The 14,793-nt window shown below is 44.1% G+C and overlaps 1 protein-coding gene and 1 long non-coding RNA gene across 11 annotated transcripts in view; one reads left to right on the top strand and one right to left on the bottom strand.

Annotated features, from left to right (window-relative positions):
• The window catches only part of AUTS2 (activator of transcription and developmental regulator AUTS2), a 712,323-nt gene that overhangs the window by 227,829 nt on the left and 469,701 nt on the right, over window positions 1–14,793 (bottom strand). For all 10 annotated transcript variants that reach the window (XM_081172863.1, XM_081172870.1, XM_081172868.1 and 7 more), the window contains one exon: window positions 6,912–6,941. In XM_081172863.1, the coding sequence (XP_081028989.1) occupies window positions 6,912–6,941 (30 nt within the window). The remainder of the gene's footprint in view (window positions 1–6,911; window positions 6,942–14,793) is intronic.
• Window positions 1–14,793, top strand: part of LOC308574911 — a 33,461-nt gene that overhangs the window by 7,419 nt on the left and 11,249 nt on the right. The window lies entirely within an intron of this gene.

The following is a 14,793-nucleotide window of genomic DNA, read 5'->3' as shown; positions in this document are numbered from 1 at the left end:
AGCAGGAACCGGCAAGCCACTCCAGTATCCCTGCCAAGAAAACTCCATGGACAAAGACAACGTTTTCCCAGTAGTGATGTGTTTTCCCAGTAGTGATGTATGGAAGTGAGAACTGGACCATAAAGAAGGCTGATCGCCGAAAAATTGATGCTTTTGAATTATGGTGCTGGAGGAGACTCTTGAGACTACAAGAAGATCAAACCTCTCCATTCTTAAGGAAATCAGCCCTGAGTGCTCACTGGAAGGACAGATCCTGAAGCTGAGGCTCCAATACTTTGGCCACCTCATGAGAAGAGAAGACTCCCTGGAAAAGACCCTGATGCTGGAAAAGATGGAGGGCACAAGGAGAAGGGGATGACAGAGGATGAGATGGTTGGACAGTGTTCTTGAAGCTACCAGCATGAGTTTGACCAAACTGCGGGAGGCAGTGGAAGACAGGAGTGCCTGGCGTGCTCTGGTCCATGGGGTCACGAAGAGTCGGACACAACTAAATGACTAAACAATAACAACAATGTCCCAGTCCATTTAAATGGAGGAAGTGTAGAACTAGGCAGTAGCAGTGCCTAGGATAACAATTCAGGATAACAATTCAGAGAGGCCAGAGAATTGCATGCTGAAACAGAAGCAGAGGTTTGGTGGCCATCTGTCAGCGATTATTTAGAAGGGGTTCCTGCATTGCAGGGGGTTGAACTAGGTGACCCTTCCAGTACATTTGAACTCTCCCATCCTATGATTGCCTGCGGAGGTGAATGGAGTGTGCATTCATTGCTTGCCATGATCAGCACCTTAAAAGAGAGACTTGAAAGCCGACAGGTGGAGAGATAGTCTTCCCATGCAATACTGGATGCCCCTTCTACCACATGCTACTCTCATAGCAAGGACTTGCTTCGATTTGCCTTGCCTTGTATTCAGTCTCTGCCCAATAACTTGCCTTTCCTCACTTGGGAAGAGATCAGTGCTTGCATCTGAATGGATACGAGACGCTCCTGCCACAGCCTGCCTTCCATGACAGTTTAGCCTAACATCAGAGGAGGGCCTTGCCACCGAAGGGGTAAAAATGACAAGGAGAGGGGGGAAAGGAGCAGAGCCTGTTTTTCCCGCTGACATTGAGTCTCCTTGGTGTGGGCAGTTAGGCCCTCGGAGGTATCCGTCAGCATGCCTGCCTGAAGCGCCGGCAGGAGTCGGGGAACTTGCTGGAGAAGCTAGTAAAATTTTAATGCACTCTGTAGTGCGGTCATGTCACACTCACTCATGGCAAATAATCCCCGATGCCTGCAGAGGTAAAATGGAGCTGTAATGTGCTTTCCTCCTAACCCGAGCTGACAGCAATGATGTACGACTACCATTAGCGGAAAATATCACTTCAACTAACCCATGATCCAGCGCCGCTAAGGGTCATATTATCCATGAGGAACAAATTACATTCCCAAAGTAAATACAAATTTTCGACACAAAATGGGCACCAAAAAAAAAAAAGAAAGGAAGAAAGAAAGAAAAGAAAAGAAAAGAAAAGAAAGGGAGAGAAGGGGGGGAGGGAACAGTGTGTGCCTGAATTGTGGGGAGGGAGGGGAGAGTGGGGCTTGTGTTACCGATACCTATGACAATGAGTTGCTAAGGGGAAAATATGTCAGGAAACAGAATGTACCACCACCTCTGGAGAGAATGTGATGCGTATAAAAGCTACGGAGCGGTTGTTCAAGCCCATGAGCCCCACATACCCCCTCTGTCTCTTTACCCCATCCAGTATCAAGAGCAGAACCTCGTTAACACTGCTATGCTGGCCTTGAATTTTATCCCCATCCTTGCACCAGTAGTCCTCTCCATACAGTTCTCCCAAATAAAGGCAAGAAACACCAAACAAGAGGCTGGACCACAGGGAGCCCTGGTAATGACCACTCAGGAGATGAGGGACCAATGGCAGGAAGTAGCCACAACACTTTGGCAGAACTGATGTTTTGCATGCAGGAGGTCCCAGGCTCCATCCCCAACATCTCCAGGTAGGGCTGCGAGAGACTCCTTCACCATAATCCTGGAGAGAGGCACTGATAGTCAGCGTAGGCAAGGCTGAGCTAGACGAATCAATGTAGTATACGGTAGTTTCCTGTGTGCTCCCCACCACCTGTCCTCGCATTATTTCTCAGCATGGTCAGACATTGCATCTTGGGCAATCTGACATGGCAATAGCTCCGTGCACATAGCAAGTGGTACTCATGCCTGGGGGAGGAGTGAGAGGCAGTGAGCAACTGGTGGCAAAGGAGCCAGCCACAATGGCTAGGCTGGGCAGCATCTCTGATGGCAACACAGGTGGTCAGGATAGGGGTCAGGGGCCCAGGTGTACTGTTGGAAGGCTTGGCAATGGACCTTTCTGATCCCCTGGTCCCTCAACCACAGTCTGCTCAGGGCAGCCTCTGGTACCTGCCCATGTCATGTATTAAAGGATCCCCCCCTTTTATTGTTATTGCTAACAACTCCTGTCATTTTCTGATGCTACCCCAAACCCCCACCCCGAAGAAGGAAGATCTGAGAGATCGCCGCCCGTCTGAATGAAAGGAAACTCCGACTTGTCAGTTAAACAAAGGAATAACACACAGCCTCTCTTTATGGCGTGTACTTTACCTGTCATCCAACAGACCATTATCATGTCACGCCAGAGTGCTCTTTTCTCCAGGTCACTTTGTTTAAAATGACATGGATAATGCACATGTCAGCGAGCTGACAGTCTCGACCGTCCTTCAGAGATTCTTTAAAAAAAAAAAAAGACAAATGCCTGTTCTTATCTGCAGGCCTTGCCTCGGTCTATCGTCTAAGTCAGGGAGAACATGATTTCTCCAGGGAGCACTTTTTTCATTTCCGATTTAAAGAAATCAAATAAGCGCCATTCGTCTTCATCTGAATATGCTTGACCCATTCAAATGATGATGTGTCACTTCGCTCTCTCTCTCTCAAAGGCAACGTACGCTGAATTCACAATGAATATACCAAGCCCCATATCCCTGCAACGGGCAACCACAACAGACTATATCTGCCTATATACAACACTTCTGCACCCACAACCTCATTGGATAAGGGAGCTTGTTTTTTAAAAGATGTAGAATGACTTTGCAACCATTGAGTCAAAACCAGTATGCAGAACAAAATGAAATCATCCTCCCCCCCACACAAACATCTCATTGTCTTATCATAAAAAATGTGTCAGCTATGTGGCTGTGTTCTAGATTGAGGAGGGTGCATTCACAAAAATTAAGCCCCAATCCTGTTCAGAAGCAACAAGCATTTTCTTATGGTCTGAGCCAAAACCCCTCTGAATTCTCTCTCGGCTTTAGAAATTATTTTTATTCATCGGATTTGTTAGTCGCTGTTTACCATTGAAACAAACCAACATTTTCATACAAGCACCTGCAATTCATAAACACACCCTTTAAAAAGGGGGGGAGCAGCAGAAAGCTTTGGCAACACACTAGCCACAGAACGAAATCAGCTCAGTCCAACGAAAGCCTAGGAGAAAAGGTAAATCTCAACAAATAATGAAACCAAAAAAAGAAATCAATGAAGGTGCAAGGTGGGACTCACTGGGGAGAGCATTCCACAGACCCACAACTGAAAAGGTTCTTGTCATCAGGGACAGCAATCTCAAATGAATCAGGGGGCAATAGTAAAACCAGAAGTCAGTCTAAAAGAGCAAGTCAGTCTAAAGGCCAAACTCGGGAGCTGAGAGTAGGTCATAGCTTCGAACCAGTAAGCCTTGTACCTTCGTGCTCTGATATAATTCCTGATCTACGTCAGTGGCAGACCTTGGGGTCTCAAATTTTAGCTGCACCCTTTGTGATACTAAAATTCAGCACACCTCCACCTCTCGCCTTCCATTCTACATCATAGCTGTGGTGCCCCCTGCAGCACCCCCCAGGCTCCATGCCCAGTGCGACCCAGTGCATGTGAAGACAGGCTCCGGCAGGCTGAGTGGTAGAGACCAATAATGGGCCTAACGGTCAATAAGGTGGTTTCTGCCTGTGCTGTAGAGGTAAGTGAGGGCCAGATGGGGCTCGTCAACCTGGGAAGGGAGCCCATCTAGGAGAAGGATAGCTCTGATCTTAAACCTCCACTGCCCTGCAGGATATCAACCCTACACAAATCCATAGTGGAGTCTCTAAGATGGTTGGATGGTGCCTTGAATGCCTTCTTCAAGCAAGACCTGCAGCCAAGCTGGTATCAAACATATTGCTCTGCTTTCCTTTGGACCACACCAATGAGACCAAGAGTGGGGTTATTTCGTCTGGGTAGTCCAGAACCTTCATACACATTACCCAGGCTTGCACCCTGGGGAGGTCACTTTGGTGCTAACACAGCAGCTTGACTTCACCCCCAGGCACACAATCCATTGTTTCTTGAGACAAGATGGATGCCAGAAATACTGTATTTCTTAATCCCTGCAAGGTCCTTTGAGACCTCGATGGTGAAAAGTCGGAGACTTATATAATACTTTGTATTTTTCTCCACTATCTTCCCTCCCTAAATCCAATTGCCTTAAATTATTGCAGCTGGGATAATAGTCTACATGCAAGACCACATCACCATGGTGGTTATAATAATGTTGCAGTCTGGAAGGTCCTTAAAACAGACACAAAAACAAACAGTATGGAGCAGTTATTGAACAAAAGCCATTGTGGTATAATTTGATCATGAGTGACTTAAAAGTTCAACCAACCAATAGCAGAATCCTGATGAGTAAAAAGTGGAATAACAAGAATTTGTTGGTAAGAACTGTGGATACAAACCATAGATAACCTAACAAAAATGCATCACTTTCCATCCCAAGCTGATCAGATGCAGTTGCTTTCATTGAAGAAATCATTGTGCCAACAAATATTGCCATGGAAGTTATCATATGTGTGTCTTGTTAACTGACATTTCAATAATGCAACAGGTTTGAGAGAACATCTTCCATTCTTTATGACTGTTTACACCACCCCAAAACCAATAGAGGTAGAGGAGGTTATTGTTGTACTCATATTTCACCTACCTAAATAGTTCATAGGTAGTCATTGATCAGCCCCTGATGACCAATGGTTTCACAAACGACATCTGATTATGAAATGTTCTCACACAGTGTATCATTCCTATTGCATGCAGTCAATATATCTCAAGATGCAATATATTCCCATGTATTTTTTAAAAATTAAATATGCTAGTAGGAAGACTTCCTGTCCTTTTGTTCAGACATCAATAACTAGCTACACGATGATGTTGAAAGGACAGGTGTCAATCTTTCAAACAACAGTAATAAAAATTAGTACAGTAGGAACTGTGGAGCACATTCAGTAGTTGACTATAGCTACTTTTTCTTAGATGTTATTTTAGGATTAGGTAAAACAAAAAATATACGTCAGGATGGCATGAGCGTAAAATGAAATGAAATTCATCTACTAGGAAATTATCTTAATTTCTCTTATGATATGATCATTTAAAGACAGATGGACAGACAGACATCTTCCAAATCACTGTAGAAATTAAAAGTTACAGCTTTTGCAAGAACAGCTATGATACTTGGATCTGAACTTGAATGATTTTCCCCAAAAACAAAAACAAAAACCCAACTCATAATATTTTGCCATTAGTCCATAACTGCATGTTGAATCTACTTTCACTTAGTGCCTTGGAATGAACTGGTTTGGTTCAACAAAGTTAACTGAATTAGTTCAAAAATCTCTGAATTACACCTGAATGTAGTTCCTGTCCTGTCAACTAAAAGAAGTTCATTTCGGGGGCAAAATCTTGAATAATTTCTAGTTCACCTTGAAGTTCACTCTCTTACATGTGCCTTTTCCTCTTCAAACCCTTTGGGAATTTGTGCTTAAAGATCATAATTGTTGGGGGGAAATAAATTCAGCAAATTTATTGTCCACTCGTGTGTGTGTGTGTGTGTGTGTGTGTGTCGCTGTTTTCCAAGAATCTTAAGTATATTTTATACTTCAGAACAGCAACAGGCAGAATTCTAAATGCTGCAATAATTTTCTGAGGATCATTTTGATGAACTTGAATTGAACTGTGAAGAACTAGTTTATTTTGTAAAGGGATGAACATAACCTGGAATTAGTTCCCTTTTGGACAGGCTGAACTTAAAGTAGAACTAGTTCCCTTTTAAAATGAACTTGTCAGGCTCTGTTATCATCACCTCCTAAGATGCACACAGGGATCTTTCTCAAATAATGGTTGATAAATCTGTACAGACTCAGCAAAGAAGAAAGGATGTCTGACTCCAAAATTGTCGGAGGCCCTTGTAGGAAGAAGATTAAGGGTCCAGTAGGGTATGGTAGACGAGTGAATGATCTGCCTCTGTGCCTTGACCAACCACAGGACATAATCCTTGTGTGGAACATTTTTAAAAAAGGCATGATGGATCGAGCACATCAAATATAGGCAGCATTCAGACAATAATAATAATTTGGGGACAAGGGATTGATTGCATTTGTTTTCCTGCTTTTAATGCTAATGCTTCTGACCTGAATTTTAATGTTCCTTTTACACTGCAGTACCTGTTGCATTACGGAACCGTGGCTTTTTGAACACTATGCCACCACAGTGGGAAAGAACTGTATGCCAGGATACTGCTCCAATTTTTTGCCCTCTGAGTCATGGTGGTGTGATCCATGGAAACCATGGGGAAAGCACAGAGCAAAACTCCAAGGACTGTCTGGGTTTTCAGGGTTCCAAATATTGTGTTTTCTGGAAATAATCTATATGGAAATGAGTAAGAAAAACTATGGGAAGGCAGGATGAAGTGACATCTGAATGCAGCCATAACGTGTAGACCATATCAAAGTGTGCTTCCTCATTAGCTAGAGAGAAGATGGAAACAGATCCTGAAACACATCAGAAACAACATTCAGGAGCATGCACTGAAAGTCTGTCTTTACCTTTTCTTCTTGATCACTATCGCTGTCACACTGTAATAGAAAGGAAAAGGAAAACATTAGGGTTGTGGGGGGTTTTATAAAAAGAAGAAGAAGAAGAATGCACAAAAAATTGTATGTTAATTCCAAGGTCTAGAGAGTTCTGAAAATACATATGAAGCTTTTCCACAGGGCTGAAAAAAGTATCTGGGCCCACGCATTGCAGAGACCATGAAAAGTGGGCTAGAAAATAACAACAATTCTAGGAAGTGGCTGCCATATTGCGGCAAGTATGAGACTCCAGCCATGTGGGTTCTTCAGGAAAGCAGACTATAATAGTAGATCATCTCCTTTGCACGTAAAGAGTATTTACATGGTGTTTTGCCTCTTTGTTCCCAGTCACCTAATGCAACATATGAAGGGCACTCCAATCTTTGCATAAACGTAATCTAGGTCGGCTAGAACATACATTCACAACTTTCACATATTCATGGGAAAGGAACAAGAATGGTTCAAATGAACTTTTCATGTAATATATACAGTGGTGCCCCGCAAGACGAATGCCTCGCAAGACGGAAAACTCACTAGACGAAAGGGTTTTGCGTTTTTTGAGCTGCTTCGCAAGACGAATTTCCCTATGGGCTTGCTTCGCAAGACGAAAACGTCTTGCAAGTTTGTTTCCTTTTTCTTAACACCGTTAATACAGTTGCGACTTGACTTCGAGGCGCAACTCATAGAACGCGGTGTGGTAGCCTTTTTTGAGGTTTTTGGTGATTTTTGAAGCTTTTCCAAAACTTTTCCGACACCATGCTTCGCAAGACGAAAAATTCGCTAGACGGAAAAACTCGCGGAACGAATTAATTTCGTCTTGCGAGGCACCACTGTATTAACAAATGCTCATCAGGGCTGCATCTACAGGGCCTGACCTCTGCCCACCATGCAGTGATATTCCAGGACCATCCCCAATGGCTCAGCTCTCTCACTCTCTTTCCTAAAGCAAGCCTAGTCCTTGTACTTGTGGAGCTATAAAGAGAAATGTGGCGATTGCATGCTTCCCAACTGCTTGCAAATAGTAATTTGCACCTGCTAAATGATAACTTGCTCTGCCCACTGCATCTGTAACAACAACCACTGCAAAGGCCAACACACACACACACATTAAAGGGTGGCTAACTATGACCATCCAAACTTATTGGGACTTCAACTTACATCTTCCCTGATTATTGACCATGTTGACCGGGGCTGATGGGAGCTGGAATGCAACTGCATCTGGAGAGTGACAGTTCCCCCACCCCTGTTTTAAAAGTGAAGGCTTCATTACCTGGAATAGTGCAATTACATGACATATAAGTCTAATTATTTGGTGGCTTTCTGGTTGATTCACTGGTCTCTTAGGCGCTCTGCACCACACAATTCCTGGTTACTGGCCCGATACTGATAGATCAACGTGCAGCGTGATCCTCACACGTCCCACTGTGCTGAATGGGGCTTACTCCACATGAAATGTGTTTAGGATTACAACCAGAATCATGTATGGATACATTAGTATTTATGTTAAGGTGAAAGATAAGCTTTGGCCCAATGCAAAAGTCAGCAGTCATAGGGACAAAGGAAGCTGTCTTATACCACACTGAATTCGTAATCCATCCAGACAAATATTGTTTACAACAGGGATAGGGAACCTGTAGCCACCGAGATGTTGTTGGATTCCATCTTCCACCAGCACTGACCATTGGCCATGCTGACTGTGGCTGGTGGGGGCTGGTGTTCAACAACATGGAGGGAGCACACGTTCCCCGCACCCTTAGTCTACACTAACTGTGGTTCAGACTTCCCCAGCCCTCCCCTCCCAGGGATTGAACCAGGAAACTTCTGCTTGCACAGCACGTATTCTGCTACTGAGCTAGGGTCCGTCAAAGAGTTATACCAGTCGCATCATGTTGGTGTATCATTTCATTCCCATTTATGTGTTTGTGCATTGAGCATAGTAGGCTTACTTGGGGAAAGAGAGCATCTCTCGCTCTCTCTTCTGCCACCTGCCCATCCCACAACTCATTACATCTCACTGTGAAACTAATCAACACCATCTGAATTTTCCAAGACAATGTTTTCCTGCACTGCGGTGATGCTGCAGAGAGTGCGCTAGCAGCAATGCAATCCCCGGGAACCATCATTTCCATTGCCAATGTATTAAACTTCCCTGCCTCTTCTGACAGTCCAGTTCTAATTTCAAGGTCCACTTAATTCCTCCATCAAATCATTACCGCTATACCCAGCAGCACCTTGTCTCTAGAGCTAAGCATATGGTGAAAGACCGAGACCGACTGATATCCATTATGGAAGCAGTACAGGTGCCAAGCCGATTAAAAAAAAAGGAGGAGAGCAAAAGAGGAGAGAATATCCAGCCTCTCGTCTTGCCTGTTGACTGACAGCTTCATGGCTTCGCCAAGCCATAGGGGTTTGCCAAGGAAAGTCCAACCAAGCTACAGCTCACATGGCTCAGTGTGAAAACAAGTTCCATTTGTGGCAGTAAATTCCCACACTGACCCAAGGACTTTGCCGGTTTTCTCAGCGTGATCGGGCCATCCAATTTACAGCTCAGTCCTCCAGAGCCTGCCATGCCAGCGCCTGGCAGAGATGAACGATGGTCAGAAAAGACCCTCCAGCTCATAAATTATGCAGAGGCAATAAACACACTCAGCAAACAGCTCCGAATGTTCACCCGGCCAGGCTCCTGGAGGAAATGCTGGGAGCCCTGAACGCGCAGCCAGGCATCTCTGGAAAAAAGTGTTGATGAGAATGAGGGGGCGCAATGAGAGAGAGAAAACCCACAGCTGTGAAGAGTCACTTCGCTCCAACAGCAAGGCGATATATGGGCACAGTTACATAAGGGATAAAAGGATCTGACCATTTTGATTCTCTTGGTTTCTCATTTCCCCCACCTCTCCATATTTCTGCAGCAATTTGTGTGTTGCTTTTGTTTAAATCCTCCTAAGAATTCATCAGGGTTTTGATGCAAATTTCTCCAAATAAGCCCACTTTTGTATGCGTATTTCTTAGTAATGTGCTTTGGGAGGGGCCAAGATGTTTACCCTAATATATACATTGTTGCAACTTTATTTTGTTGGAGAACTGCATCGTACAATTCAGAGAAGTCCAGATTTCAAAGGATGGTTGTGTTTTGCTTTGTTTGTTAATCCCGCGTCTCAGGGAATGGGGAACAGGGATCACCTCAAATCTCTCTGCATCAATCCTTTTTTCCCCAGAGCGTACTCAAGGGTACACAGTACTGGCACCTTTGTTTTTTGTTTTCAAAATGTGTGACACTTACTGTAACAAACTTCATGATGAGTACCAGCACTTACTTTTCCAGAAAAAAAACTGCTCAGCATCCTTAGCAGACTATAGTTCCCAGAATTCTTTGGGGGAAACTTTGACTTTTTAAAGAGGCCCACAACTCTGCAGCAACAGAAAACTAAGTTTGACTCATCATCTATAGGACAAGCCTTCAAATATTTATAGATGGATACAAAAACCCATATGGTTTTCTCAGTAGTGATGTATGGAAGTGAGAGATGAACCATAAAGAAGGCTGATCACTGAAGAATTGATGCTTTTGAATTATGGTGCTGGAGGAGACTCTTGAGAATCCCATGGACTGCAAGAAGATTGAGTGCTCACTGGAAGGACAGATCCTGAAGCTGAGCTCAAATACTTTGGCCACTGCATGAGAAGAGAAGACAAGACTCCCTGGAAAAGCCCCTGATGTTGGGAAAGATTGAGGGCACAAGGAGAAGGAAACGACAGAGAACGAGATGGTTGGACAATGTTCTCGAAACTACCAACATGAATTTGACGAAACTGCGGGAGGCAGTGGAAAACAGGAGTGTCTGGCGTGCTCTAGTCCATGGGGTCACAAAGAGTCAGACACAACTAAACGACTAAACAACAACAACAAAAATTATATGACCTCTTAAATCCTCTTCAGGAATCCCATATAAAAGAGGGTTGGGGGACCTTTTTCCAGCCTAAGTGTCACAGTCCCTTGTGGTAAATTTTCTGAGGGCCACATGCTAATACTGGGTGGGGTGAAAGGCAAAAGTAGGTGGACTAATGAATGGTACTCTCACAGCTTTCTACAGTGGGCTCCATTCCAGCCATGTCCCCACCTGTATCTCTCCATCTTCCAACCAGGGAAGCAAGATACCTTATTACAGCCACCACCGGATGGACCAACTCTTTGATCCAGTTTAAGGCACATTCATGCATACCTTGAACAGATGCTGGCTTCCAACATTAAAGAAAAGTTAACATATAAGCCTACCCACAGTTTGGAGCAGAAGGTGACATTTGCAGAGCGTAGCATTGTTGTTTTACAATGACACCAGGTGGGTGCATCGTTCAATGGCTATTGCAAGGGGAACAGAAAAAGAAAAAGAAAACGCACTTTCATATTTCAAATCCATTTATCATTGACACCTAAAACCTTCCACAGCTCAGATCGGGAATTGTAATGCACCTCTCTCTCCCGCTCTAAGAAATCTGAAGGAACTGGAGGGGGAAGCCCCCCCACAGACCTCATCTAATGCTCTCCTTGCTACTAACAATATTCTCAGTCATCTATCTGGCAATGACAAGCTGACAGTTTAGGAAAAGGGCAAAGATTAGATTTTAGCTGCACAATTAGATCCTTGCTTCTAAAGGGGGAAGCAGGGAATTACCTTACAGATGAAAACAGACGCAGGCAAGGAACACACCAGCATGAGTGGTGGAATGAATGGTCCTCCTTTCAGAAAGAGTCCTTTACAGCTTTGAGGCTTGTTAGCATATCAGCCTGGCTAGCTCAGTTGACAAGGTGAACAGCCGAACCATTTCACCAGCGTTTTAGACCCCATATACACCATACATTTAAAGCAGTCAGTATCATACCACATTAAACAGCCATGACTTCCCCCAAAGAATCATGGGAACTGTAATTTGTTAAGGGTGCTGAGAGTTGTTAGGAGACTCCCATGTCCCCTCAAGGGGTTACAATGCCCAGAGTGGATTAACAACAAATCACTCTTCTTAGGAAACTCTGGGAATTGTAGCACTGGGAAGGGAACAGGAGTCTCCTAACAGCTAACAGCAGCCTTAACCAAAGTAAAGTTCCTAGAATGCTTTAGGGGGAAGCCACGGTGTTTACAGTGATATAATAGTGTTTCAAGTCTATGGTGCAAATGTAGCAGAGCTGTAACTATATTAGCCAGTTTTGCCAAATATATACAGTCATACCTTGGTTTTCGAACAGCCTAGTTCTCGAATGTTTCCCGAATGATTGAAACCCAGAAGTGACTGTTCTGGTTTTCGAACGTTCTTTTGGAAACCGAACGTCCAATGGGGCTTCTGCAGCTTCTGCAGGAGCTTCCTACAGCCAATCAGAAGCCACACTTCGGTTTTGGAAGGTGAACGGACTTCTGGAACAGATTCCATTCAACTTCCAAGGTACGACTGTACCTTTTTTCTCATATAACAATAGCATTTTTTGCATTCTATTTCTATATAAGCCCACAGAGGGTATTGGTTGTTTATTGATTATATTTTTGGTGTATTCTATACTTTGGTGAAACTCAGACCTAGAAACAGGGCTAAGAATGAGAGCAGGGAGGCACCAAAACCCTTTGTGCTCAAACCTGGTCTTTGGGGGCAGCCCTTTCAAAGCATGCTCTAGGATATATACTCCAAATTTCCCTATTGATCATGGCCAATCCCAGTCCAATGATCCTAGTGCCTGAAGATGGGGGATAAATTCAAAGCAGCTCACATTTAAAGGTTAACCTACCTAACTGGCACTTTCTGACACACTCTGAGGGACCCCTGACCATTAGGTCCAGTCGTGACAGACTCTGGGGTTGCAGTGCTCATCTCGCTTTATTGGCCAAGGGAGCCAGCGTACAGCTTCTGGGTCATGTGGCCAGCATGACTAAGCTGCTTCTGTCGAACCAGAGCAGCGCATGGAAACGCGGTTTACCTTCCCGCCGGAGCGGTACCTATTTATCTACTTGCACTTTGACGTGCTTTCAAACTGCTAGGTTGGCAGGAGCAGGGACCGAGCAACGGGAGCTCACCCCATTGTGGGGATTCGAACCTCCGACCTTCTGATTGGCAACCCACATCCCCTGAGAACCATAAGATCCCTCCAAATTTGCACATCTCTGAATTTTGCAATGCTCTTCTCCAGCCCAGAGATGTATACATGAGATGCGTATCCTGGGAGGAAGGGTGCATTAAAATGCATAGATCAGGGAAAACAACATACAAACATACTTTCTGTTTGTGAAACTGCATACAAAAATCTGCATATTAGGTGAAATTTCACACGAAAATGCTGATAAATTTTAATGAGGACTTAGAATCATAAAACTGCAGGCTTGGAAAGGATCCTGAGGGTCATCTAGTCCAAACAGGAATCTCAACTGAAGCATCCATGACAGATGGACATCCAACCTCTGCTTAAAAAATCTCCAAGGAAAGAGAGTCCACCAACTTCCAAGGGAGTCCTAAATTACAACCTGATGTGGAAATCCATATACAGTTGTACCTTGGATCTTGAACACCTTGGCTCCCAAACAAATCGGCTCCCGAATGATGAAAACCCAGAAGTGAGTGTTCTGGTTTTTGAACGTTCTTTTGGAAGCTGAATGTCCAATGGGGTTTCTGTGGCTCCTGATTAGCTGCGGGAGTTTCCTGCAACCAATCAGAAGCCACGCTTTGGTTTCCGAATGTTTTGGAAGTCAAACGGACTTCTGGAACGGATTCAGTTTTTAATCTGTGATATTTTAATCTGTGATATTTTACTGTATTTTGGTTTCTATGGAAGCCGCCCAGAGTGGCTGGGGAAACCCAGCCAGATGGGCGGGGTACAAATAAATAATAATAATAATAATAATAATAATAATTATTATTATTATTATTATTATTATTATTATTATTATTATTATTAAATTCGACTTCCAAGGGACGACTGTAATTGAACTTAAGATGGGGGAGAGGAGGCAGGGAATGAGAAACTGAAAGAAACTAAAACTGACAGATTCACTCTTCCCTAGTCACTATGACCCCTGTCTGCATCTGCCTTTGGAGGATGCCTTGTTAAGATGTTTCATATGAGCCGCTAGAGTTGTCATACTTCAGGGTTCAGCTTCCTCCCCAGACTCTAGCAGTTAAATCTCTTAGGGGTAGTGGAAAGGGATGGATGCGTTTCGTCCCTACTGCACATGCATCCACACAAAGCTAAGGCACGGTGCAGTCTGTGGCCTGCAGTTTCGCAAACACTGCAGCTACAGAGATGTATGTTTGAACTGTCAGCCCAATTCCTGGGACAATTTTGCAAGAACAAATACACTTCTAGCTTTTAAACCACTGGGAGAAGAGTACTTGCAGGCTGAATGAACGCAGAAGGGAGAGGAGAGACCGCAATATGAGATGTTGGAGAATTTGGATAAAAAAAGGCACAGGAGCAGAAATTGCAAAGTGTCAGGAGTCAAGGTTCCCAGCTTGATAACACAGTAAGAGTAGGTACCAATTAAAAAGAAGGATTTATTGCAAACACAAACAGATAGTTCCGGATGACCCTAAAAAAGCCTCCGGCATCATTAATCAAGATGACCCTTCTGAAGACTCCATCCGGCGTCAACAGAAGATATTGAACTTACGACCCTTACGTTTCTTGTTTTGCTTCCTGTCTAGCAGCCCTCCCATTCGCCGACTCTTTGGACTTATTGGATCAGCTCTAACCTCTTCCTGTTCCGAGAGGCTGTCTCTGAGTCTGTTTGTGCCTTTTTGTGCTTCCTGCGAGCTTTGGCTGTGTTCTAGCCTCTTCTCAACTACTGCCTTATCAGTCTGCCCCTCAAGGTCAGGAAGAGCT

The sequence above is a fragment of the Podarcis bocagei genome (genome assembly GCF_964188305.1).
Source record: "Podarcis bocagei genome assembly, chromosome: 15".
Taxonomy (NCBI): Eukaryota; Metazoa; Chordata; class Lepidosauria; order Squamata; family Lacertidae; genus Podarcis; species Podarcis bocagei.
This window is presented reverse-complemented; position numbering and strand designations above follow the sequence as displayed.